The 22,778-nt window shown below is 35.7% G+C and overlaps 4 protein-coding genes across 9 annotated transcripts; all 4 read right to left on the minus strand.

The window, feature by feature from the left end:
- Positions 1 to 61: 61 nt before the first annotated feature.
- Positions 62 to 6,890, minus strand: LOC18041807 (ATP-dependent DNA helicase Q-like SIM). 6 transcript variants are annotated; one of them, XM_024184725.1, is made up of 16 exons: positions 6,728 to 6,890; positions 5,886 to 6,337; positions 5,569 to 5,788; positions 5,344 to 5,454; positions 4,774 to 4,963; positions 4,229 to 4,517; positions 3,864 to 4,090; positions 3,342 to 3,398; positions 2,576 to 2,656; positions 2,238 to 2,301; positions 1,829 to 1,928; positions 1,664 to 1,747; positions 1,274 to 1,361; positions 819 to 929; positions 632 to 724; positions 62 to 532 (listed from the first exon to the last, which is right to left on the minus strand). In XM_024184725.1, exons 1-16 carry the CDS (start codon positions 6,730 to 6,732, stop codon positions 212 to 214), a joined length of 2,493 nt encoding a protein of 830 aa, XP_024040493.1. In that variant the 5' UTR covers positions 6,733 to 6,890; the 3' UTR covers positions 62 to 211. The 6 variants fall into 6 exon arrangements, with proteins under 6 accessions (XP_024040493.1, XP_006433399.1, XP_024040490.1 ...); XM_006433336.2 differs by having other exon boundaries at positions 5,886 to 6,890; XM_024184722.1 differs by lacking the exon at positions 3,342 to 3,398 and having other exon boundaries at positions 5,886 to 6,890.
- A 3,564-nt stretch (positions 6,891 to 10,454) lies between these two features.
- LOC18041783 (40S ribosomal protein S21-2) lies at positions 10,455 to 11,721 on the minus strand. The gene is made up of 4 exons (XM_006433337.2): positions 11,637 to 11,721; positions 11,456 to 11,556; positions 11,229 to 11,361; positions 10,455 to 10,690 (listed from the first exon to the last, which is right to left on the minus strand). Exons 2-4 carry the CDS (start codon positions 11,503 to 11,505, stop codon positions 10,625 to 10,627), a joined length of 249 nt encoding a protein of 82 aa, XP_006433400.1. The 5' UTR covers positions 11,506 to 11,556; positions 11,637 to 11,721; the 3' UTR covers positions 10,455 to 10,624.
- Positions 11,722 to 14,580: 2,859 nt separating this feature from the next.
- LOC18041784 (luminal-binding protein 5) lies at positions 14,581 to 17,572 on the minus strand. The gene is made up of 7 exons (XM_006433338.2): positions 17,452 to 17,572; positions 17,045 to 17,309; positions 16,528 to 16,739; positions 15,716 to 16,438; positions 15,461 to 15,615; positions 15,299 to 15,381; positions 14,581 to 15,209 (listed from the first exon to the last, which is right to left on the minus strand). Exons 1-7 carry the CDS (start codon positions 17,498 to 17,500, stop codon positions 14,723 to 14,725), a joined length of 1,974 nt encoding a protein of 657 aa, XP_006433401.1. The 5' UTR covers positions 17,501 to 17,572; the 3' UTR covers positions 14,581 to 14,722.
- Positions 17,573 to 18,271: 699 nt separating this feature from the next.
- LOC18041918 (formin-like protein 11) lies at positions 18,272 to 21,697 on the minus strand. The gene is made up of 4 exons (XM_006433339.2): positions 19,752 to 21,697; positions 19,478 to 19,668; positions 19,162 to 19,397; positions 18,272 to 19,076 (listed from the first exon to the last, which is right to left on the minus strand). The coding sequence occupies exons 1-4, from the start codon at positions 21,362 to 21,364 to the stop codon at positions 18,354 to 18,356; spliced, it is 2,763 nt and encodes a 920-aa protein (XP_006433402.1). The 5' UTR covers positions 21,365 to 21,697; the 3' UTR covers positions 18,272 to 18,353.
- Between the last annotated feature and the right edge of the window lie 1,081 nt (positions 21,698 to 22,778).

Genomic DNA, 22,778 nt, shown 5'->3' on the forward strand with positions numbered 1-22,778 from the left:
AGCAGAGTGAGATGTTACTACATGCACAAAAATGTATTAAAATCAATAAGGATTTGCCAGAATTCTTTAATTGAATGGATAATTAACCGTAGGCCCAGCACCCATTAACAAAATCTCTGCTCTTCAAAGCTTGAATAGAGAGTGGAAGAATAAGCTTATTCATCGTTTTTCATATACATTACGCAAACACAAATAATGCATTTACACAAGTTCACTTCTTTTTCGAGAGCTTTGATGCTATCCTGCCACGGGCAGTGTGCGATTCTCGGTTTGATTTTCTTGACTTTCCTGTTCTCAACTTTCGCGACTTACGTGGCCCTCTGTTTCTTCCCATGCTCTGCAAGCGCTGGCGCCGAATCTCAGGATCAGCCCAGCCTTTTCCCCAGTCTAAGAATGTGGAATAAGACTTAGATGTGCTCGCTGCGAGCAGCATATCTGCTTCAGGAAAAGCGTTGAAACTTTGCTCCTTGCCTGATTTGAGAAACTCTAGTCCACGTGTCGTTGGTTCTAGGAATTTAATCTGAACATGTGTCTGCATAGAAACAGTGTACCTGAGCAGATTGGCCGAAGAAGAAACACATGCAGTTAAGAGAAGACGGACATGTATATATGTATTTTTTCAACTGCATACCCTGTCATCTCCTTCTCTTATATAACCTTTATTTTCCATTATTCGAGCAAGCCCTCGCCACCATAGCAAATCAGTTGCTAAATATTTTTGTGACTGCATGTGGGGCCATCATGTCATAATCATCAAATAACATTGAAGAACTATTGTTGCCTCTTAAACAGTATGAAAATGGATAGACAAGTATTACCTGCTCCCTTATTTTACTGACAAACATCTTGAGGTTTGGCCTGTCCATGAATTTTTGCCTTTTAATGCCACTGTAGATGCCATCATCATCATCCATTGAATTGCTTTGTTCCTGAAATTTGAGACCCACTTAATAATTATTTAAAAGGAAAGAGAAAAACTAAACATATGAGACAGCATGATATGTCCATTGATTGTTTGGATTTCGAGAAGCCATAGAAGAATTAAACTCCTCCATTGTTAAAAATAAATTTATGGGTACCTGTTATTGAAAGACATGCTACCAATGGAAGGAAAGAATAACTCAACCAAACTATTAAGCAGTCTAGAGGGAAAAGTTAAGGGCAATAAGCCAATAACAGCTTTGACCATCAAATTTCTTAGACAAGAAGTAAGCATAGATCTAGACTTGAAAAATCTATGACTAGAAATTAATTGAAATTTCACACGACTTACATTATAGGCAGCAATAACCTGCATTAAAATATTTGCCTCCTCTTTCAGATTCTTCATTTCAGGAGGTCCATCAACACAAACATCACACCTGCATACAAGAGCTTCCATTATCATTAGTTTCTCGATTGAGAAACCTGAACTTGCTTAGGAGATGCAATAGCTTCATAGTATTAGGAACTTGTGAAATATCAGTGTTAACACTTAAGAGTATTAGAAAAAGAATCACAATATAGCAGAGTTCTCATCGACATAACATTTAGAAGATTATCTATTTCAAGATGTTGAACTAAAAGAAAGTCTTTAGTGAACCAAAACATAAAGTGAGCTGGTGAGGGGATGCTAGCTGTATTGGCTAAAAGGGCAAACTCAAATTAAAAGAAATTCACATACAGTTGACACTTTTCATGGCTAAAATCCTCCCCAAAATACTCTACAAGTATTTTAGCTCGACAACATGAAGTGTTCATTCCATATCTGCACGTAAACAATAAATTATGAAATAAATATCAAAACATAAGGAATAAAAAAGTAGTAAGGGAAGTATATAATATAAACCTGAAGCAATCAGATAACATTCTATATGCCTGTTTTGTCTGATCTTCACTTCTTCGACTTGGCAAAAGTGTTGGCATACTTGATAAATTTGCATATAGAACTGCTTGAAAGAGTGGAATCAATTAATTTACTTTGAACAACAAGAATGACCTTGACCGACTTAGAATCAGGATTTTACAAGAAAAATCACTGTTCACTAAGCAACAAAAGATAAATCATACAAATATAAATTGCCAAGGTGAAAAAATGAAATTAAAAAAATAAAGACACCCACAGACACAAAAATATGGAAGAAGGAATCATTTTGTATACTGTCACTCACCTAGTCGCAACTAATTTAAGAGAATTACCAAACAGATTCCACGTATTTGTCACCAGAATGTATTTTCCAAAACTAAGGATGGCTTACCGCAATCCGCTAAATGCCCATCTCTTCCAGCTCGGCCAGCTTCTTGATAATATGCTTCTAAGCTCTGCTAAATTCCCATCTCTTAAGGTTAAAAGTATTCTCACAAGGCCAATGAAATAAAAATGAGATACTGTGATAAAAATTTGGATAAAACAACAGCCGTGCAAGTTCTGAAACTAGGATCATAGACAATTGATGAATGCAGAATGCCGAGGAAAAACAACATTCGCAATAATTTTCACAGCCCCTTGATTTTAAGTAAAAAATGCATTAAAAAAGTAAAAATGGTAACAAATTCCAATACAATATTGCAACAATCTGGAATCCAAGAACTAGACCTGAGGCCAACCATAATGGATGATTCTTCGAACATTTAACTTGTCAATCCCCATTCCAAAAGCAATAGTTGCAACAACCACCTGGACAGAAGGGGGACAATTGCTGTGTCATAAATCACATTTATTCTATCGTAATTACATAAACAAAAACATACTATAGAATGAGGATCTAGAAAGTAATGAAAAACCAAGAAACTTCAAGTATTAAAGAATAATAATAATAAAATTAAAATAAAAACTATCAATATCCTGGTTGATTTAAATTTGAACTTGATCAGATTCATGTTTTTTAAACTAAATATTGGGTGAATGTAACCATGTGCAAAAGTTGTTTATTAAAAGTAACTTCTTTTGTAGATTCACAATTACAGTCTAGTCAACACTAAAAACAAGAAAAATGGTGTCTCATCATTAAAAAGTGTGGAATCACTCTTTAAAGAATGAAGTCCACAGGATGTTATATCATTTTAAGAAAATAAACAAAAGAAAAATCATACTAAAACATAGTAGCCTATGTACTAGCAAGAACCACAAATTGACTCTCCCCGTAAGAAAAGCATGCAGTTAACATTCTCTTTCAATTAGGCTCTATATAATAATAAACCTTTAAGATGCTGAGGCGCATTTAATGTTTACCATTAGTACAAATAATAATGTACCAGAATGGACCTATATCAAACATAATGTCATTTGGTTTGATTTCAAACGTGATACTGGCTGAAATATAAGTAATTCAGTATCATCTGAAAAGCCTCAAACTCCATACCTCTAGCTTGTTTTCATGAAATTCCGTATGAACTCGCCTTAGTTGTGATTTTGGCAACTGGGAAAAATTAACAGTTGCAAATTAATTGCATTGCAAGCAAGAAACAAAGATCTACCAGTGATTCTAATGACAAGAAGCTCATCAGACTGATAAAAAACAGTAATTATCAAGCATAGGTTGAAAAGTACATGAGAATTTCAAGAAATCTTCACTTGCTAATATGAATATCCGCACAGTATATTGTTTTGGTGTCTAGACAGCATCTTGTGCACCCATATAATGTTTTTAAAAATATTGTAAATGGCACCCATAAAAAAATTTAATTTTATATCTCACAAGATAAAGTGGGATTTAAAAGTTTGGGGAACTATGATCAAGTCAAAATTTTCGATCAAGTCAAAATTTTGATTCAAGTCTTAAAAGATTATATGAAAGGCAAAGAGAGAATACAATGGATTGTATAGAAATAAATATGTTAATCATCTGAATAGGCCCAGAGCAATCACTTTTTACAATACATACCGATGCATTGTAGGCAGCAGCTTTCACGCCAAAGCCACAAAGATATTTTGCTATGCTCAACGTCTCTTTTCTTGTAGGAACATATATGATGGTTAGTCCATCTTCTAAAGGTTCTTGCAGCATGCTTAGTCTTTCTGCTGGCTTATTAAGCAAATCAGTCCTCTCAAATGACCGATCTGTATCCCTGTCTCGATGAGGAGAATGTCCATAAAATTCACCACAGGCAACTGCAAAAACAAAAGTGACCAGAATTTAGAATTAAGAGAATTGATGTCAAGAGATTAAACAAGGTTTCTATTAAGAAATTCTGCTTTACATGTTAAAGTATGTGTTTTACTACTAAAGGTAAAACAGAAAAACGGTACCATCCCAATCATCTACAGAGTCATTTTCCAAAAATTCCACTGACATTTCTTTTCCCATTGGTGAATTTCCTACATCTTCGTCATAATAGTAACCATCCCCAATATTTGGAGAAATTCTACTCTCCTCAGACATGCTACTGCTAGAAGAGGTATCCGACTGATAATCTAAATCTTGTGGGATAGCAGATTTTTCCTTTTCACCAGTCTTTTTCTTTTTGGTGTATATGTCTATCAGTTGGCGGAAGTCCTTCTTGTAAGAAGCGCGTGAAGATGTTTTACTATGTTTTACCTGTAAATATCATTGAGTCATAATGGTCATATCCAAAACTAAAACATAATTTACTTAAATCTCTATTTAGAGAGAGATTAAACGATACCAGTAAGGAAAATAATATATACTGGACTCTCATTCACAGGAAACCTATCCATTTTAAATTACTCTGAATATCCTTCATGAAATGGATATCCCTTCCAAATGCAATACCTAAACAAGTCATCTCTAGAAACATTTCCTGGAAACCACACTGAAATAAGGAAAAACTCACCGAAAACCTTAAATTTGGCCGAAAAAAGGACGTAAGCACAAACTTTGTTCCCTTTGACATGTGGAGTGATTTAAGAATGTCTTCTCGAACTTGAATTGTGGCTGTAGCGGTCAATGCCATCAGAGGTATATCGAATTTCAAAGATTTTAAATTGTTAGCACCAAAGTTTTCTCGCAACACGGACAATCGCCTGAAACACCAGAATGCATATGTAAAACATTGGAGTGAGCCGAACCATCTGATGTAAGAACTTGATTGAGTGGAAAATGAGTGGACATAAAAAGTTAAACAGACAATAAATGCAAGAAACAATGTCCAACAGTAAATGGAGAAAAAATAAATAACAAAATCAGAAAATTAAAACTTATGCATAATAGCAAAATGTCCTAAGATCAATGATTGACTCACAAGGACTTTCTGCAAACAAAGCACAGCTATCACTTCATAGTATAGTGCTTAGCCTATGTGCATACATGGGAATGATGCCATATTATGTATAGCTAGCAAACAGTCAAATAAATATTAATGAGATTGCAGTGAACAGGGATAGTCAGATGAGAAAGGACAGACCTGTAGTCGGGGCGAAAATCATGGCCCCATTTAGAAACACAATGGACTTCATCAATAGCAAAAAGTGCTATTCCACGACTTTCTGCAAGCCTCTGAAGTGGTTTGATCAGTCTGCAGAAACATGTGTCAAACTTATTCAATCTTATAAAAAGGGAACAACCTCTTCACAACGCAGACGGAGCGATAGCGAAGCCAAGCCTTATCTAATTGTTACAAGTTTCTCACCTTATGACTGTCTCTGGGCAAACATAAATAATGCTATACATTCCTCTCAATGCCTTCTGTTCTACTTTGTTGTCAGGTTGGCCAGATCCAAGAAAGCAAGCTGTTACACCATGTTTTGACAGCTTTGAGCACTGATCATGCATCAAGCTTATCAAGGGTGAAATCACAACCACAACCTTCCCCGTCAACAGAGCCGGAATCTGAAAACACAGGGACTTCCCTGCAGAAAGAGAAATACACCAAAATAATTGAATAAAGGACCACTCAGTAGAATGACAATTGGAATATACTGACATCAGTGACACCAAGGATACTACCAGATCCTGTTGCAGCAAGAACAAGACAGTCGTGGTGAGCCAGCCAAGCAGACAAGGCTTCCTTCTGAAAATTCTTCAAAGACGAGTGACCAAAATGCTTTTTCAACAGGCTATTAACCTTCACCTCCCAATCTGAGCCAATCTCCACCTCTTTTGGGCAGCTAACTGCCAATGAATCAGACTCAGCCTTCAGGTTACAGTCCATGCCAGGATAAGATTCCTTTTGTTCTTCAACAATACTAGGCGACACCACTGACCCAGAAACAGATACATCATCCCCAACATTTCTCTTGCCTCTTTTTTGCCTGTTCCCAGATTGGAAATGATCTAGTAAGCTGGCCTGCCGCATTTGACCCAGCGAATTTGCTGAAGATAAAGTTCGTTTTCCAAGAGTTTTCCCATTTTCTGTTACGCATTTTGAACTCCAACTAACAGATTTGCCCTTGGAGTTCCTAACAGAACCATTCAAGATATACTCAATAGCATCATTAAATGACGGACCAACTGTTTCTACAGCTTCTGTAATATCAGAATCATCAAATCCCATCTCAATCAGCTTTGCAATAACTTCATCACGTGATGTGCCACTACCACTCATTTTTTAAAAAAAATGTTTCAAGATATTCTTGTATAATTTACGTAACAAAGCAGAAATCAAGGATACAGCATTAAATTAAGCAAAAATAGCACTTTCTGGAGCCCCATTAGTGACAACTAAACTCTTTTCTTTTTTTTCTTTTTTCAGATTCTCATAATTGAATCCAGAATTTGATATTTGCTAATCAAAATGACCTAACAATCTAACACTTTCAAACCCTAACGTAATGAACGACAAATAATACCTCATCAATCTTATTGTCTTCGGATATTAGTTCGTCTAAAGCCCAATCGTGCCGCAGTCGAGTGATTCGTCAAGAAATTTTACAGCCATGGAAAACCTAGAATTAGAACGGCTTCGTTTTTTAATTTTTTTCTCTTTCGTGTTTCGCGGCAAATGAGGGAGCGCGAAACTGGAATTAGAAAAACGACAAGTCGTAATATATTTTTTGAGTTAAATGACATATTTTCACTGCTGCTGTAACACTATTATTGCGTTTCTATTAGACGTCAAAGATGAGACTCTAAATCTCAGAGTTATCTGAGTTGTTATCCATTTTTTTTAAATTTCTTTCAAAATCCCATATATTTTTGTAACTGTATGTGGCCATCATGTCAAAAATATCAATTCAAATTATTTTAAAAATTTTGCAATACATTAAAGATACTATATTAATTATCAGCCATACAATAAGTAAGTGATACTGTGATATGTGTGTATTTATTTTGAAATATTACCATATAAGTAGTGGTTACATTAAAATTCCCTTATACATGTCATGCATGCATTAATTAATTGTATTATTTCTGATATATTGTAGAATTCCCTCTAATAAAGATAGCAAACTAAAAGCATTACCAAAATACTATTCTAATTTTACATTTCAAATACTTATTTACTTTCCCATGTGGCAAATAGAAAAAAAAAAAAAATCATCTCCCAAAAAATTCTTCAAATAAAAATAAGTTCATTTATTTTAATCAATTTTTTTCTCCATTAAAACAATAACAGTTATAATATGTCTCTCCATTCAAGAATTGGGAAGATAAAAATTAATATAATATTAAATTAAATACTCCAAAAAGCTTTCTAAGTGCGATTTTTCAAACAATATTGTCTTCTCTCTCTTCAAGACTGAAGAGAAAGAAGGATAATCTTAGTTGAAGAATTGCATTTGTAGAGCCTTTTAGATTTATTTTTTTGCTTATGTGGCTCTTCAAATGATAAGTAAAATTTCATTTGGAGAGATTTTGGGTGATGCTTTGACTATCCAATTGATTACCATCTCATACATTTGTGGTTTGAAGCCTTAGAATTCTAGTTTTGATAATCTGACTTTTTTAGTTAAAATGTTTTGGATCCCCCATATTATGTTGATGAGATAAACTTAAATAAAAAGAGTACACCATGCGATATGTGTACCAATCTAATAATATTTTAACACAAATATATTTAACTTTGAAACTAATAAATCATAATAGAGAGAGAGAGAGAGAGAGAGAAATAATTTGAAATATTTCTCAAGCATTTATGAGACAATCTCATATAAATTTTTCTTAACGTTGATATTAGACTATGACTACTACCAGTCGTATGAAAGTTTTGATATTTTAGGCCCCATCTCATGGAGGATTTGAACACGTATAGAATCAATTAGAGAAAGCTAGTTGAAAACCACTCGGCCAAGCCCCTGACTTATCACACACAATAACTAACTACTACTGAAAGCACAAATAATAACTAAGGTGTTTGACAAATACTTTAATGTTTACATGTAAATTTTCAGACATCAATATCTGCACATTTTAAAATGTAAATTTGAGTTATACCGTAATAACTAATTATATTTTATAACATCATATAATAATTAGTTAGTTACTGTGACCTAACCTTCCTTCACATTTTAACATATAGACGGACATCTGAATGAGAATAACTAATATTTACAAGCTGTACAAACATTTATTGGTTCAACACTCAGCCTTATGGAACAACACACAACAAAAAATAATGGCTGGCACTATGGCCACCTTCCAAATTAGAAGTGCTTTTGCAAATTAGCTTATTAATAAGCATAAGCTACTGTTTGGATGATCAGTTTAAGTATGCTAGGGCTTGCTGGCCGACACCTCTGCTGTTAGGACCTTCGTTGTACGGAGACGACGTGGACAAGGACAATAGCAGTCCGCTCAAAACATAGAGCATTTAGAAGCATACCTATTTCTCTGGGGAGGATTAGGTTATGGCCTTGACAAGGCTGCTCCATACTTAGAGCATGTTTGTGATTGAGGTATTGTACCTTTTAAGATACACTTGCTATGGAAAAAAAAAACTATAATTATGAAACAAAAGTTAATAGTATATAATAAATATAATTTTTAAATCATAATTTTGACAAAATTATTAAAGATATAATTTTTTTTATCGTACAAATAAAAAAACATATCAACATATCTTCCAAGTTAAGCAATTAACGTTTACCAAACACTTTAGTATTGTACTTTTTAAATTACAGCTGTCCAACTTTAATTTTAAATACATTCTTAGTCTTTGGGCCCTCCCCCGATTGGAGCTAGGAAAGCTAATCTTGATAATCTCACAATAGCCATTATCACCGAATTTGGGTACGGAGAAGTTGGACATCTCAGGTAAAGTATAATTACTTAAATAATTTATTGTAACTATTCGGCAATGCTTAGGTGCTGACGCGCCCTTTTACAATGCTAGAAAGGCGTTTGCATCTTCACAAAATTTCTTCCGAACTTCCGCACCTATCATGACTCTTTATGTTAAAAGCACTAATGTTAATTTTATTATCTTTTAGTGTGTTCTATGTGATCTAAGGCTCTGCGGAAGAGTGTTGGAGGGATTCAAAGGCCATTGATGGATCCAAGTGCTAAAAACTTCGCAAAATTAATTGATAGCATTTGGTTTCCCTCTGGATCCTCCGTCCGACCCTTACTGCGACAGCCCAATTTATATGGTGGGTTCATATGTGGTGGCGTGGTGCCCTACGTGGGACTCAACGGCTGCGCAGATTCTAATACTTTCCTTCGCAGCTGCCTATCAAAAAGCTGCTTAATTACCCACTAATTATAGAACATAATTACTAGCGCTTAGATACAAGTGTTTTGAGAAGACTTTTTAATTGCTTGCTTTCAAATATAAGCCTACTCTGTGTAAAAAATGGAAGAATTGCAAACAGAAGGTTAGTGCTTTCGGCGGGGAGCGAATGGAAGAATTGCAAGAAGACTTCTGAAGAAGAAAGGTTAATGCTTCGGTTTGTGTAAAAATGAAGTTTGGTTAAATTTGGGGCACTTGTAGTATTGTAGCTTGGAACTATTTTTCATGGGGATCTTACCAGATCTAAGATAAAGATTGATAACAATAAGTATATCAAGTTTGCAGCAGCATGATAAACTATCAACTTGATAATTAAACAGATGTAAGCAAATGAGTTGTGCATAATAATCTAACAGCAACTTATATTTCTCTTATCTTTAGCTCCAAACTTATGAATCACAGAGACTTTGTCATGAATCAAGACATGATGATGTAACTTAATTTATGGGCAACTGGGGATAAAGCAGAAAGAGAAGGACAGAAAACTAAGACGAAACCAGCATATTATATCAGACCAAAAGACTGACATTGTTGTATAGATATCTAACGACAAGCTAAAAGTAGTAGTCTCAAGAGAGCAATGTAACCTTTCCTTAGAAGGCCTTAAGGAATTATTCAGCTTTAATGATTTACTACCAAAAGCATGTAAGATAGGCAGACAACTAAAGTTGCAAACCTACGAAGAGATTTTTCCTAGCTTTAGCCATGGCAATATGTGAATCAATATTTATGTCCTCTGTGACAGCCAATACTAATTCTTGGAACAAGCATGTCATCACCTTAATGGCATAAAGAAACCAAGATTTTCAAGATCATCCATAGCCCTAAAAGCAAATCATTACCATATATTAAGTCCAACAGATAAATAAACTAAGTATTAATCATAGTCCAAAAACAAAAATAAATTTCAACATGGTCCACAAAAGTAAACTGGAGTAAATGAGTTGTTGCTAATCACATTCCCCCTTACAGAAGGAAAAAACTGCTAGAGAAGACGCATAACTCGCTTTAATGGAAATTACTGTTGTCGGACCTCAGCCTTCTTCTTTTGCCAAAGCCTGTCAAGGGCGCTGTCACCATCACCCTGCAAAAGTTTGAACCACGAAATCAACAATAGAGTTCAACAATATTAAAAAGCACACAATGAACATGTTAAACAAGAGAATGAGATTCACAATCACCATAATAGTTCACCCAATGCACAGAGCCTACTATAAACCACCAATACCCATTAATCCCAAGACCCAAATTCATGACTAGCAAATTAGTTCAAACAGCACAAAATGCCCAATGGTAAAATCTCTTTTGCCAGAAAATTCCTTCCTATATTCCTTATCTCATATCTTAAAACACGGGTCAAGCGTTACAGTTGAATAATGAAGGCTACTGCAATTTTCTTCATATCTACCGAAAGCATTGGCACCTTGCCACAACAATTAACGCTGAAGAATTTACCAAAAATAAAATAAAATTATATTGTTATCTACGAGGGCCATAGCACGCAACATTCACTTTTTAGGCATACCGAGATCACTACCGACAATCCAATAACAAATAAAAAAGAAAACACGAACATTAAAATCTTTTTTCAAAAAAGAAAAAGAAAGAAAATCGAATCGAACCTGGGCACGGACGAAGCCGCAGAGAGCAAAAGTGGAGAATTGGCCGGTGTAAATGCCATCAGCATCAAGGTGCCCGATGTTGATCTGGACAGCGGCGTGATCCTTGGAGGTGATGAGCCTGTTTGTGGCGGAACTGCAACGCCGAAATAAATTTTGAATATCACTTTTCAAATCTCACAAAACTTGTTAGATGTAAATAAACAACATCGTGTTGTCAGAGTAATTACCACTTCCTGGGAATATAGAGATCCATATTTTGACCCTCCTCGTTCTGCATCTTGACTGAGTTTTTTTCTCTTGACGGCTGGAAATACTAATATCAAAATACCTAATTCAAAGAAAATCGTTAGCGGCAACAGCAAAGATGATCTACTGGAGCAGCATTATTAAGCAAGAAAGAGAGAGTACCGAATACGAGGCAGGAGCGGCTCTTCTGCTATTGCCTAGACTCTGTTATTTATTGAGACCCCAATTTTATGTAAATTCTTATAGCATATCTAACTCAATCATATTTATATATTTATTTTTAATTTATTATTACTTTATCTGTTAAAATCTACCAAAATCCCTATATAGTCTCTATTTGATATTACAATTAATAATATCATTTTATGTAACATATTGACACCTATACTTTACATTAAAATTAACTTACTTTTTTTTTAATTTCTATAAAAAAAATCTACATTTGTTAACTTATCCATTGCTTTGTTTGACTCCTAAGAAAAAAAATTGACTTTTAAAAAAAAAATATTTTTCATGGTGATGATCATCGCTCGGAACCTCAAACCATCAAAATTGATTTACGGGTTTATCTTAAAGTATATTCTTTTATTTTTCTCTTAATTAATTTTTTTAAAAATATTCTTATGTTCGTAACTTGTGTTTTATGAACAATTGTGTGCGTGATTACTCTATTTGATAGAAGAAAAATGTTAGTTTTACGAAAAGTTAATTTACAGTTTTCTTGAATAATTGTGTGTCATTAATTGTTTACAAATGGTAAATAGAAAAAGTTAGTTCAAGTTCAAAATTGTACTCTTAATAAACTTGGCACAAGCAAAAAAAAAAAAATGCAAACTTGAGGGAAGATATTAGTAATTGACTGAATAAAAGATGATAATACATTTAATTAAAGCCCTATAAAGGATGAGAATACTAAGAGGAAAGACTGCAACTACGACATGTGAGTGACGGACAAAAATACTCTATAGATATTTCTTTAATGACAAATGTGACCCAAATTCAAAATATGGCGCCGAGCTCATGCCTTCTCTTTTGTTTACTTTATTTAGTTTGGATTAAAAAGATGCGATATAAATTGTATTTTTAGATCAATCGACTATTAATTTTATTAAAGTATGTATGTGATGGCTTAATGAATGAAGAATGAACATCCAACCGAATTGGCACCACAAGCTACAGGTTAAAAAAATTATTTAATTTTCTCCAACATTTCAACACCATTTATGTATATTTAAAAAAAAAACCCATAAAAATAATTATGAATGTAATGCTTTTTCAAAAACTAGTTTTTGTTAAAGAATTTCACATTTTATGCCTGATAAATACTAAAATGTGATGTGGGTGATAGGCACGTACAACATCACGTCAATGTTGGGTTTATGGATAAAATAATGCTTTTCTCAATGTTGGGTTCATGAGATCTGCGCTCTCATAATCCAAAAGGGTAGATGAAACACATCCATCGCGCGAGGGGAAATAATTTCCAACCACATCGAGCAAAGAAGCTGAACAACATCTCGCATTACTAATTAACAAATTAAATTATTTCTTCTACTTTAGGCAGAGGGGGCCTAGAATCAACCTCAAAAATATATTAGAAATAATACAACTATTGTGTAATAATATATAAAAAAAAAAATCAGATGCCAAAATTGCCAATGCCACGGACAATTGGACTTGATTGAACTAGGATTAAAAAGTTGGTGATGAGCATGTCCTTGCGCAAAAATGCTCCCAAACCCCATTTTTTCCATGCGTTGCAATTGCATACTTTCATGCATGAAAATAATAATGCTGATACAATTTATAGGACCCATTTGGGATTACTTTTGGTAGATTTAAAAGTGATTTTAAAAATCTAAAAATTAATTTTAGTGTTTGGTAAAAAAAAAAAAATCAAAATCATTTTTGTCAAAATCAACTCCTCGTACATCTGATTTTAGAGAAGAAGTATCTTTTAAATTCTGATTTTGAGAATCAATTTTATCATTTAATACAATTCCATAAATGTCCTTAAAATTATTACTTAAACTCAAAATTATCCTTATTCAAATTAAAAATAAAATTAATATTTAAAAAAAATATTATAGTTCATCAATATAAATTTATTAATATCAATTTGTTGGTCGAATTATTATATAATTCATTTTAGTATATTATAAAGTTAATTATCAATTATTTTAAGATAAAAAATAAAATCAATATATCATTATACGTTTTAGTCACTTGTTTTTTCTCAACAGTTTAACAGTAAGATTTACCAAACGTCGATAACTACTTTCAAAACTTATGGTACTTCTGAAAACAAAAATTACCAAATACTTAACTGATTTTCTTCACATTTGATTATTTTTACAGCACAACTAACAACAATTATTTTAAAAGTTACAGCATTCTCAAACTGGCCCATAATATATTTCGTTTTTCATTTTCTAGGATGCATAAGTGGAAGAACTCTAAGGTAGCCAGTTTCTACACATGTGAAATAACTTTTGATACAAAATTATCAAGCCTTTAAAATTCTATTTGAAATTAAAAAAAAAAAAAAAAGCAGCAGTAAACCTTCTTTACGAGCTTATTTGTTTTATATATAAGTCAATAATCTTGTTTTTACTTCTATTCTAAATTAATTTTAGTGATTTACAAAAAAAGAGAAAAAAAGTGTATAGGGACGAAATAATTGTCATATATTAATATTAAATAGAGGCCTAGCTAGACAATATGCAGTTCACGCAGCCATCACAAAATTTGTCGCGTCTCAAGCGGTTGCCTCAACTCGTTTTCCCCATACACCTTGCTTGATAATTAGGATTAACAACCCTCTTTCCAGTAACTCAGAATGATTGAATTTGCTACCAAAGGCTCACTATCCAAAGTAATAACCCAAATAATAAGATAATTGGTTTGATTATTGTACATGTACATTTATATTCTCTCAGACAACACTCCTTGTAATAGCGGTAATAAAACAGGACATGCTGCATAATTAAAAAAAATTTGTCACTTTGTTTTGACTCCTTGCCTAGATTATTAATTTGACAAAAATGTGGAGCTCGAACGTGTATGGAGTTGAAATGATAACTAGATAATTTTTTTTGGCCAAAAAAAAAGCTTAATATTTCTCAAAATGTAACCATTACATTAGAATGAGCATGAAAGAAACCAGAAATTAGTTGTCGAAAGTGAAAATAAAAGAAACCAAATGAACGCCAACAAAGAAAATTGGGTCCTCGACCCCTCAACATTTTCTACAACTCGTCATTTGGTTCTTCGTCTTCTGAATCGGCTGATGAACTTCCCCCATTCTTCTCATACACCTGTTTGATCACAGGGTTGCATACAGCTTCCACCTCCTTCATCTTCTCGTCAAAATCATCCTTCTCTGCGTTCTGATTATCATCCAACCATTCGAGAGCTTCCTTCAGTGTGCTCTCAATCCTCTCCTTATCATCAGAATCAATCTTGTCCGCAAGCTTGTCATTGATGGTGCTCCTCATGTTGTAGATGTAAGTTTCTAACTTGTTCCTGGAATCAACCCTCTCCCTCACCTTCTTATCCTCCTCCGCGAATTCCTCGGCCTCCTTCACCATCCTGTCAATCTCTTCTTGACTGAGACGCCCCTTATCATTGATTATAGTGATGGATTGTTTATTCTTCGCTCCCTTGTCTTCAGCTGTCACATGCAGGATACCATTGGCATCAACCTCAAATGTGACCTCAATTTGAGGCACTCCCCTGCAACAACATTTAGAACATGCATAAAGATCCAGAATCTCCCAACATATCAAATGCGTATAGAGATAGAATATTGAAATGTAATTTACCTTGGAGCAGGTGGAATGCCAGATAGATCGAATCTTCCAAGCTCGCGACAATCCTTTGTCAAGCTTCTTTCACCTTCATACACCTGAATTTTTCAAGAATGTGTTAGTCCAAAAGTAGAATGAATTAGAATGAATGTGCAGCTATGTAATCACTTGTTATACCTTGATAGTCACTGTGCTTTGCTGGTCCTGGTAAGTGGTAAAAACCTGAGATTTCTTAGTAGGGATAACAGTGTTCCGGGGAATTAGTTTAGTCATAACACCACCCACAGTTTCAATACCAAGACTCAAGGGAGCTACATCGAGCAAAAGAATGCCTGTAACAAACAAAAAGCACAACTCCGTTAGTCATTTTGTATACTTAGTTATTCCAATCAACTCATAATGATACAAAAAAATGTGAACTGGATGATTTACCTTTGGTTTCATCACCTCCTTCGCCGCTAAGAATTCCACCTTGAACTGCTGCACCATGTGCAACAGCTTCATCTGGATTAATGCCCTTGCTGGGCTCCTTCCCATCAAAGAAATCCTTCAACAATTGCTGAATCTTAGGAATTCGAGTGCTTCCTCCAACAAGTACAATCTCACGAATATCAGTTTTCTTCAATCCGGCATCTTCCAATGCCTTCTTCACTGGCCCCATAGTCTTCTTAAACAAATCCATGTTCAACTCTTCAAATCTCGCTCTTGTCAGTGGCTCAGAGAAATCAACGCCATCAAAGAGTGACTCAATCTCAACTCTAACTTGGTGCTGGCTACTCAAAGCTCTCTTAGCCCTCTCACATTCCCTTCGAAGCTTCCCAATAGCCTTGTTATCTTTGCTAATATCTTTGTTGTACTTCTTCTTAATCAACTTAATGAAATAGTCCATGACTCTGTGATCAAAGTCCTCTCCTCCCAAGTGAGTGTCTCCACTAGTGGCAAGAACCTCAAACACACCATTATCAATAGTCAATATACTAACATCAAATGTACCACCACCAAGATCATAAACCAAAATGTTCATCTCTCCCCCTTTCTTGTCGAGACCATAGGCAATAGCAGCTGCTGTAGGCTCATTGATAATCCGAGCCACATTGAGCCCAGCTATGATGCCTGCATCCTTGGTTGCCTGCCTTTGCGCATCATTGAAATAAGCTACAACCAAGTAACACAGTCATACCCATTAGACTATGCACAAACAGTAGGACAATGTAAGATCATTCATATAGAAATGCTATAGATACCTGGTACCGTAACGACAGCATCTTTAATTTTCTTCCCTAAGTATGCCTCAGCTGTCTCCTTCATCTTTTGCAGGATCATAGCACTGATCTCCTCAGGGCTAAAGACCTTAGTCTCTCCTTTCACTTTCACTTGAATATAAGGCTTACCATCTTTGTTCACAATCTTATAAGGCAAGAACTTTATGTCTCTTTGCACCTCAGGATCATCAAACCTGTAACGTCAAAAGCAAAACAAACCATACTCACGTCATTTCTACCTCCAAAAATACAAAACTGAAAACTAGCGAGTTTAAAAGTGCTTTTCCATAAGGCACTTCTGAGTAAGAGACATTTCTAGAATAGAACTTTAACAGCTTTAAATCTACTACAGCAGTTGCAAACATTCTTTCACACAGTAACATGGAAACACAAAATCAAATTCGAATATTAAATTGACTTTTGAAAGCAACAAAAGCGCTACTGGACATATCCCGACTGTCATATAATTAAAACAGAGAAAACAGAGAGCATTACTTACTTTCTTCCAATGAGGCGCTTAACGTCAAAGATGGTACGCTCTGCGTTGAGAGCCGCTTGATTTTTGGCGGCTTCTCCAATCAGACGTTCAGTATCAGTGAATGCAACCCACGACGGGGTGATTCTGTTCCCTTGATCGTTCGCTATAATCTCTACACGACCGTTTCTATATACACCCACACAAGAATACGTAGTCCCCAGATCAATACCTATCACCGTCCCCAGCTTCGTTGTATCGTCCGCTGCCGCTAAAGCTAACGAGAACTCTACAAACAAGGGGAAAAAAAAAGCTTAAGCAAAATTCAGCCAAAAGAAAACAGAGCAAACAGCAGAGCATAAACAAACCAGAATAGGATACTAAAGGTTTCCATAGCTAAATAAAAGAACACAGAAAGAACCCCATCTTACCGAAAGCAAAGAGGAGCAAAATGGATAATGCTTTGTTCTTGATCTTCATTGTTTTTGCGCTTGTTCTGGGTTTGTTTTTGCTGCTTTATGAAAGTGCTGCTTTCTCTGTTTTCAAGTGGAGCGAAAGGGCGTTGATGGGGCGGGTTCATATTTATAGTGTTCGTGTGTTTGTTCTCTGCTAGAGTGTTCGGTCCAATAATGACGAAACACATCATTATACAGTTGCTTTTCCTACCAAATCCTTGAAGAAAGTTACACGTCTAGTAGCCAATTGTGCGTCGCCACGTTGGATGGACATTCGCGCGAGGTCGCGATAGTTCTTGAAACGTTGGGAGGGAAACACTTCAGGGGTCTTTTGGGTATTGTGAAAAAATGGTTGGGCCCTTTCGGGAAGAAGAACATTTGTCGTTAAATCGACTAATGTTGCTACGCGCTCAATCAAATCCATGCGACACGTACATATTGTTATGTGAAGATAATAGAAGTTAATATTACAACAAAGCTTTTATTAGACATGTAGCACCAACCAATTGTAAGAGAGTAAATTTTTATTGTATTATTCAAAATAAATTTTTAAAAAAAATCAGCATCACTTAGAGGTTACGTAATTTGCAACAATGAAAAACAAAGAACGTTGATTTTTTTTGGGGGGGGGTTCAAATTTAGATATTGGGTCTCATCTAATAGTAGTTGCACCACTGTATGGTAACAGATGATATTGCTTCTTTTCTTGCAAAAACATTGGCGGTCACTTATGATTAATACAAATCCATTGTGCCACATTATGAATCTAACACAAAACATGACAAAAGCTAAACTCTACACAAAATTTTCTCACGATAGTTTAAAGTTACACTCTGTTTGGCAAACATAAGCACACGCAGAAGCATTTGCAATCTAATCTATCTGAATGGAGCCAGAGGATTTGGACTGCTGGCCACTTTCAAGTTCCTGAGTTCTTTACAAACATGATCTAACATCCCCAGAAAGTCTCTTACAATCACAAAAATCCTCAGGGGGTTGGCTTCTTCTTTGCTCACATCTCCGTGGAAGTACTCAGTGATTTCTCTAACATGTAAGAAGACTCTACTTTCATCTTCTTGAAGCTCCTTTATGTTCCTCTCTGCATATTTCACGAAAGCATTCATTGAGTGCACGAAGTTCCCACTTTTCTCGTCAATGCATAAGTCTAAAAGATGTTGCAGCTTCGCCATTCCATCTTTTAAGTTAGAGACTGAGCTAGCGAGAACATCCAAGTCAATGGTGGCCGTTTTCTTGACATTGTAAAGTTCTGTGCTTAAACCTGAAACAAGGTCTAGGCCCATTCTTCTGTAATCTTCTTCCCTTTCTTCGACTGTTTTGGTTTTGTTTCTCTGGTTGATCTTCCCCATTATGCTATCTGCAACCCTTATTCCTTCTGACCTGATGATTTCTTGGACAACAAAGTGAAGCAAGGTTGTTTTCCCATCAGTTCCTTTCACATCAGCAAGCTTAAGGAGGGCATCGAGCTTAAATGCTTTCGCGCCTCCTCTTATTGTTCCAACATTCATCCTGTTGCCTGTTTTGAGCACAGCCTCAAGTAACTTCAGGAACAGCCTGCTTGATCTCAGTTCCTTGCAAGCCTCCTGAAAGGAAGTGAGTGGAAATGAGAGAGAGTTGATGATATGATTATGAATAATGGCTAGTTTTGTTTCTAGTTTTGAGTGTTACCTCTAGCATTGAAAAGGAGTTTCTCAGATGAACCACCTCATCTTCAAAAGTTTCGCGGTAAAGCATGACTTCAGCTCGTTGAAAGGCAAACGGGATACCAAGCATTGCTTTGACAAACTTCTCCGCAGATCCTAGTTCATTGATGTTTCCTTTGTAGCTTGAGAGCTTAGTTTCTTCTTCCTTTGTTGGAACCATTTTCACTAGTGCTTCTAGTTGCTGTAAAGACAATCCCTCCCCTGGTTCTCGCCATATACAGAAGGTTAAAACTAAATGCTTTATGGATTTTTCTCATTATCAAAAATTTAAAGAGCAATACCTCGCATTAATGCATCGCATACTTGCTCATCGGTTACATTCAAGGCTTTTGAGAGAATGGTTATGTTCTGTAGTCTCTTGGGCTCAAGGACATGCTTGCTTGGAGAAGGCGTTTTGCTCTTTGTTTCATCATTCTTCATTGAATTTTGTAAATTGTATCCAAAAAGTGACTCAATCATTTCTTCATCCAACCTGTTCCATGTAAAGTAACTCAATAAACCGTGAAAAGGCAAAGAGGAAAAAATTAATCCATCTGAAAATATGAAGTAACTTACTCAAATGAGCTTGATTTCAGCTTGTCCCACACCATGGAACGGTCAGGTGCTGCTCTTACTTTGTCCCAATGAAGTGGCTTTAATTTCGGCAGAGGAGCTCCATCTTTCCCCAGTGGTGTGTCATGAGGAAGTAGAGATGGCGGCGGAGGTGGCCCTTTCATAGAGCATTTTTTTTGTTTGAAAGGTGGAGGTGGGCACGGCGGTGGAGGAATACCGGGAAATGCTGGTGAGGGTTTTAAAGTTTCTTGAGGGGAAAGCAAGACACTCTGGGTAGTTTGGTGTAGTTCTGAAGAGGAATCTGAATTCCTAGGAGATGACAAACTTTGCATTGTGGAAGAACACGATGCTTTAGATATAAGTTTAGCCGGGCAAGTAGAGGACTTCGAATGAGAATAACTCACAATTGGAGGCAGAGGAGGTGGAGTAGGAAGGGGAGGTGGTGGTGGTGAAGGCGAGGCCTCGAAATTCTTTTGACAATCTGGAGAGTGCGCAACTTTCACATTTTCCTCTCTGTCATTGCTGAGAGTATGATGAATTTCATTTTGTAAATTTGGGGAAGAAGGCATAGGAGATTGAGGTATCTTTGCCAAATTTGGGGAGAAAATCTCTTGTGTGTCACTAACACTAGCAGCTGAAGCATTGGAAAGCCGAATATTTGATGAATTTGAATCGTTGAAAGAATGAAAGGATTCATCATCAGATGAATGACACTCAATAGGAATAATTTTATCACCAGATGAGGAATTACCACCATCAGATTGATACTTAATTGAATCTGCAGCATCTTCATGGACAGAAGTGATTTCCCTAGTGGAGGAACTGCTGGCATTATCTGATTCTGATTTTATCACTTCTTGTTTTTTTGATGATGTGGTCACATTTTCATTAATTGGTTTGAGACAAGAACTTTGTTGCTCTAAGTCCCCTCCTAATGAATTTAGATAGAAGAGATCAAGGCTAGGATTTAAGTTTACCTTGCTTGTTGATCTTTGAGAACTCGCATACTTGGATTTACCTTTGATTCTTCCTTTCTTACCGAACACCGACATGGTTCTTATAGACTTCTTGTGGTATTTTCTGTTACAACAGACCCAGATGACCCCGAGAACACAAACTACAAACACAGCTCCTGTGGACACAAGAACCGGTAATAGAACTCTTCTAACTCTTCCTTTATCCGTACTTTCCTTCTGAATCTTGTGATGTGGTTTTGGATTTGACTGCTGGGAAGGATGGTGAGAATGTGCTCGAATTGGCTGCAGTGTAGCAGGAGCTGGAGCTGGAGTCTCAGCTTCAAAGCTTGGTGCTGGAGAAGGTGCTGGTGAAAAATATTCTGAATCATGACCATGTAATGGCCTTTTGGATGCTTTGAAACTCCTCAGTCCAAGCAATGTTCTGAACTTCTCCACTATCAAAGCTTCCTTCTGTTCATTCTCATCTTCTCCTGAAACTTTCTGAACTTTGGAGTAATAATAATCTGCCGATGCTGCATCCAATGAGGCCTCAGCATCAATAATCAAAATGTGAGACCTGTGCAATGACAGGAGAAAGAATAAGACCATCATGATGCTAATGATGAAGATCTTGTGCACAATCTTAGAAAAAGCTCCCATGTTCTTCAATCAGCAGAAATCATGAGATGAAAGCACCAATCAAACTTTCTGCTTATAAATCTACTTTATTTCTTTCATTTTTCCCTGAAAAAAAAATATCATTTATCTTGGGTGGTGCAGGTAATGTGTTGAGCAGACTATCTACTGTTGCAGAGTCTTTAATGCTACTCCAAGGAACCCCTGAGCCTGGCAGTTGAAATTGGCCCTTATTTTACTTCTCGATTCCTGTACTTTTATTTCTTCTTTCCTCCTTTAATTCCCCTGCAAAACAGAGTACATGTCACCAATGCAATCACAATGACTCGTGTATATATTTTTTTAATGTCATGTCCATTTACTTCTTGTTAATTTACTTTTATTGATCATTAGAAAGCTGATCATATATATCTCTCATTATCATCAGCCCTTCATCACTCATGCAAATCTATCATTTGACAACTTTTAGAGTCCAAGATTTTATGAGACATGAACTTTACAGTTGAATAATTAAAGCTTTTTTAGTGGCTCTGAGTGTCATAACAAACCAAAGTTTTCAAATGGGTCCCCATTTGTTGGCATTCTCTCCAACCTCAAGCCCTTTTCTCTCCCCCAACCTGCCCCATTACCACTAACAAAAAATTAAAAAACAAAAATGGTCCATCACTTTCTCATGTGACCATGTTGTGAATCTTTGGATATTGAATTATGGGAGGCTTAAAACAAACTGCATATGCTAGTCTATTTCTTACACTTTCATTAATGAGGATCCATATATTGTTGTTGTTTTTTTCTGCTGTTTTTAGGTTTCGCTGCATAGTATCCACCGTTTGGTGGGTTTTGCAGCTGATCTTAAGGCCTTTTTATGGCATATGTTAGCCTTTTTATGAGTAAACTGTATTGTCCTCCTCATCACCTAATCACAAACAGCTAGTAACTAATTGTATACAAATGGGCAATTGACTTAGCTTAGCCGTCACTTGGACCAACTGTACCAGAGGCCCTGCCAGGACCACAAAATGTCAGCGAGAACTTGAAAAATTTAATTGTTGATAGGTTTCAGTATATGTGGTGATCAATTGCATGGTTAGATTTAAGACTGAGTAAAGAGTATTAGCACAATGAGTAACAACTCAAGTGTTGTTAAATCTAGCAATCTTCTTCTAATGCTCATGTTTAAGTCACTTTACAAAATGGAGGACTAATGACATCTAATATAACCTAATGAATCCTAATCTTTTATATATATAGACACGCGCGCGCGTATTCATATACATAGAACCCAAGATGGGGAACAAATGGATAGATTCTGGAAACTAAGGTAATTAAGCAAAACTAGATTGAAAAACAATGGGGTAAATGCAAAAAATAAATCACCGTGTTATGAATCTTTAAACTCATACAACAGTGCTAGTGATCGCCCAGAAGCAGACGACAC

The sequence above is a fragment of the Citrus clementina genome, unplaced genomic scaffold (assembly GCF_000493195.1).
Source record: "Citrus clementina cultivar Clemenules unplaced genomic scaffold, Citrus_clementina_v1.0 scaffold_5, whole genome shotgun sequence".
NCBI lineage: Eukaryota > Viridiplantae > Streptophyta > Magnoliopsida > Sapindales > Rutaceae > Citrus > Citrus x clementina.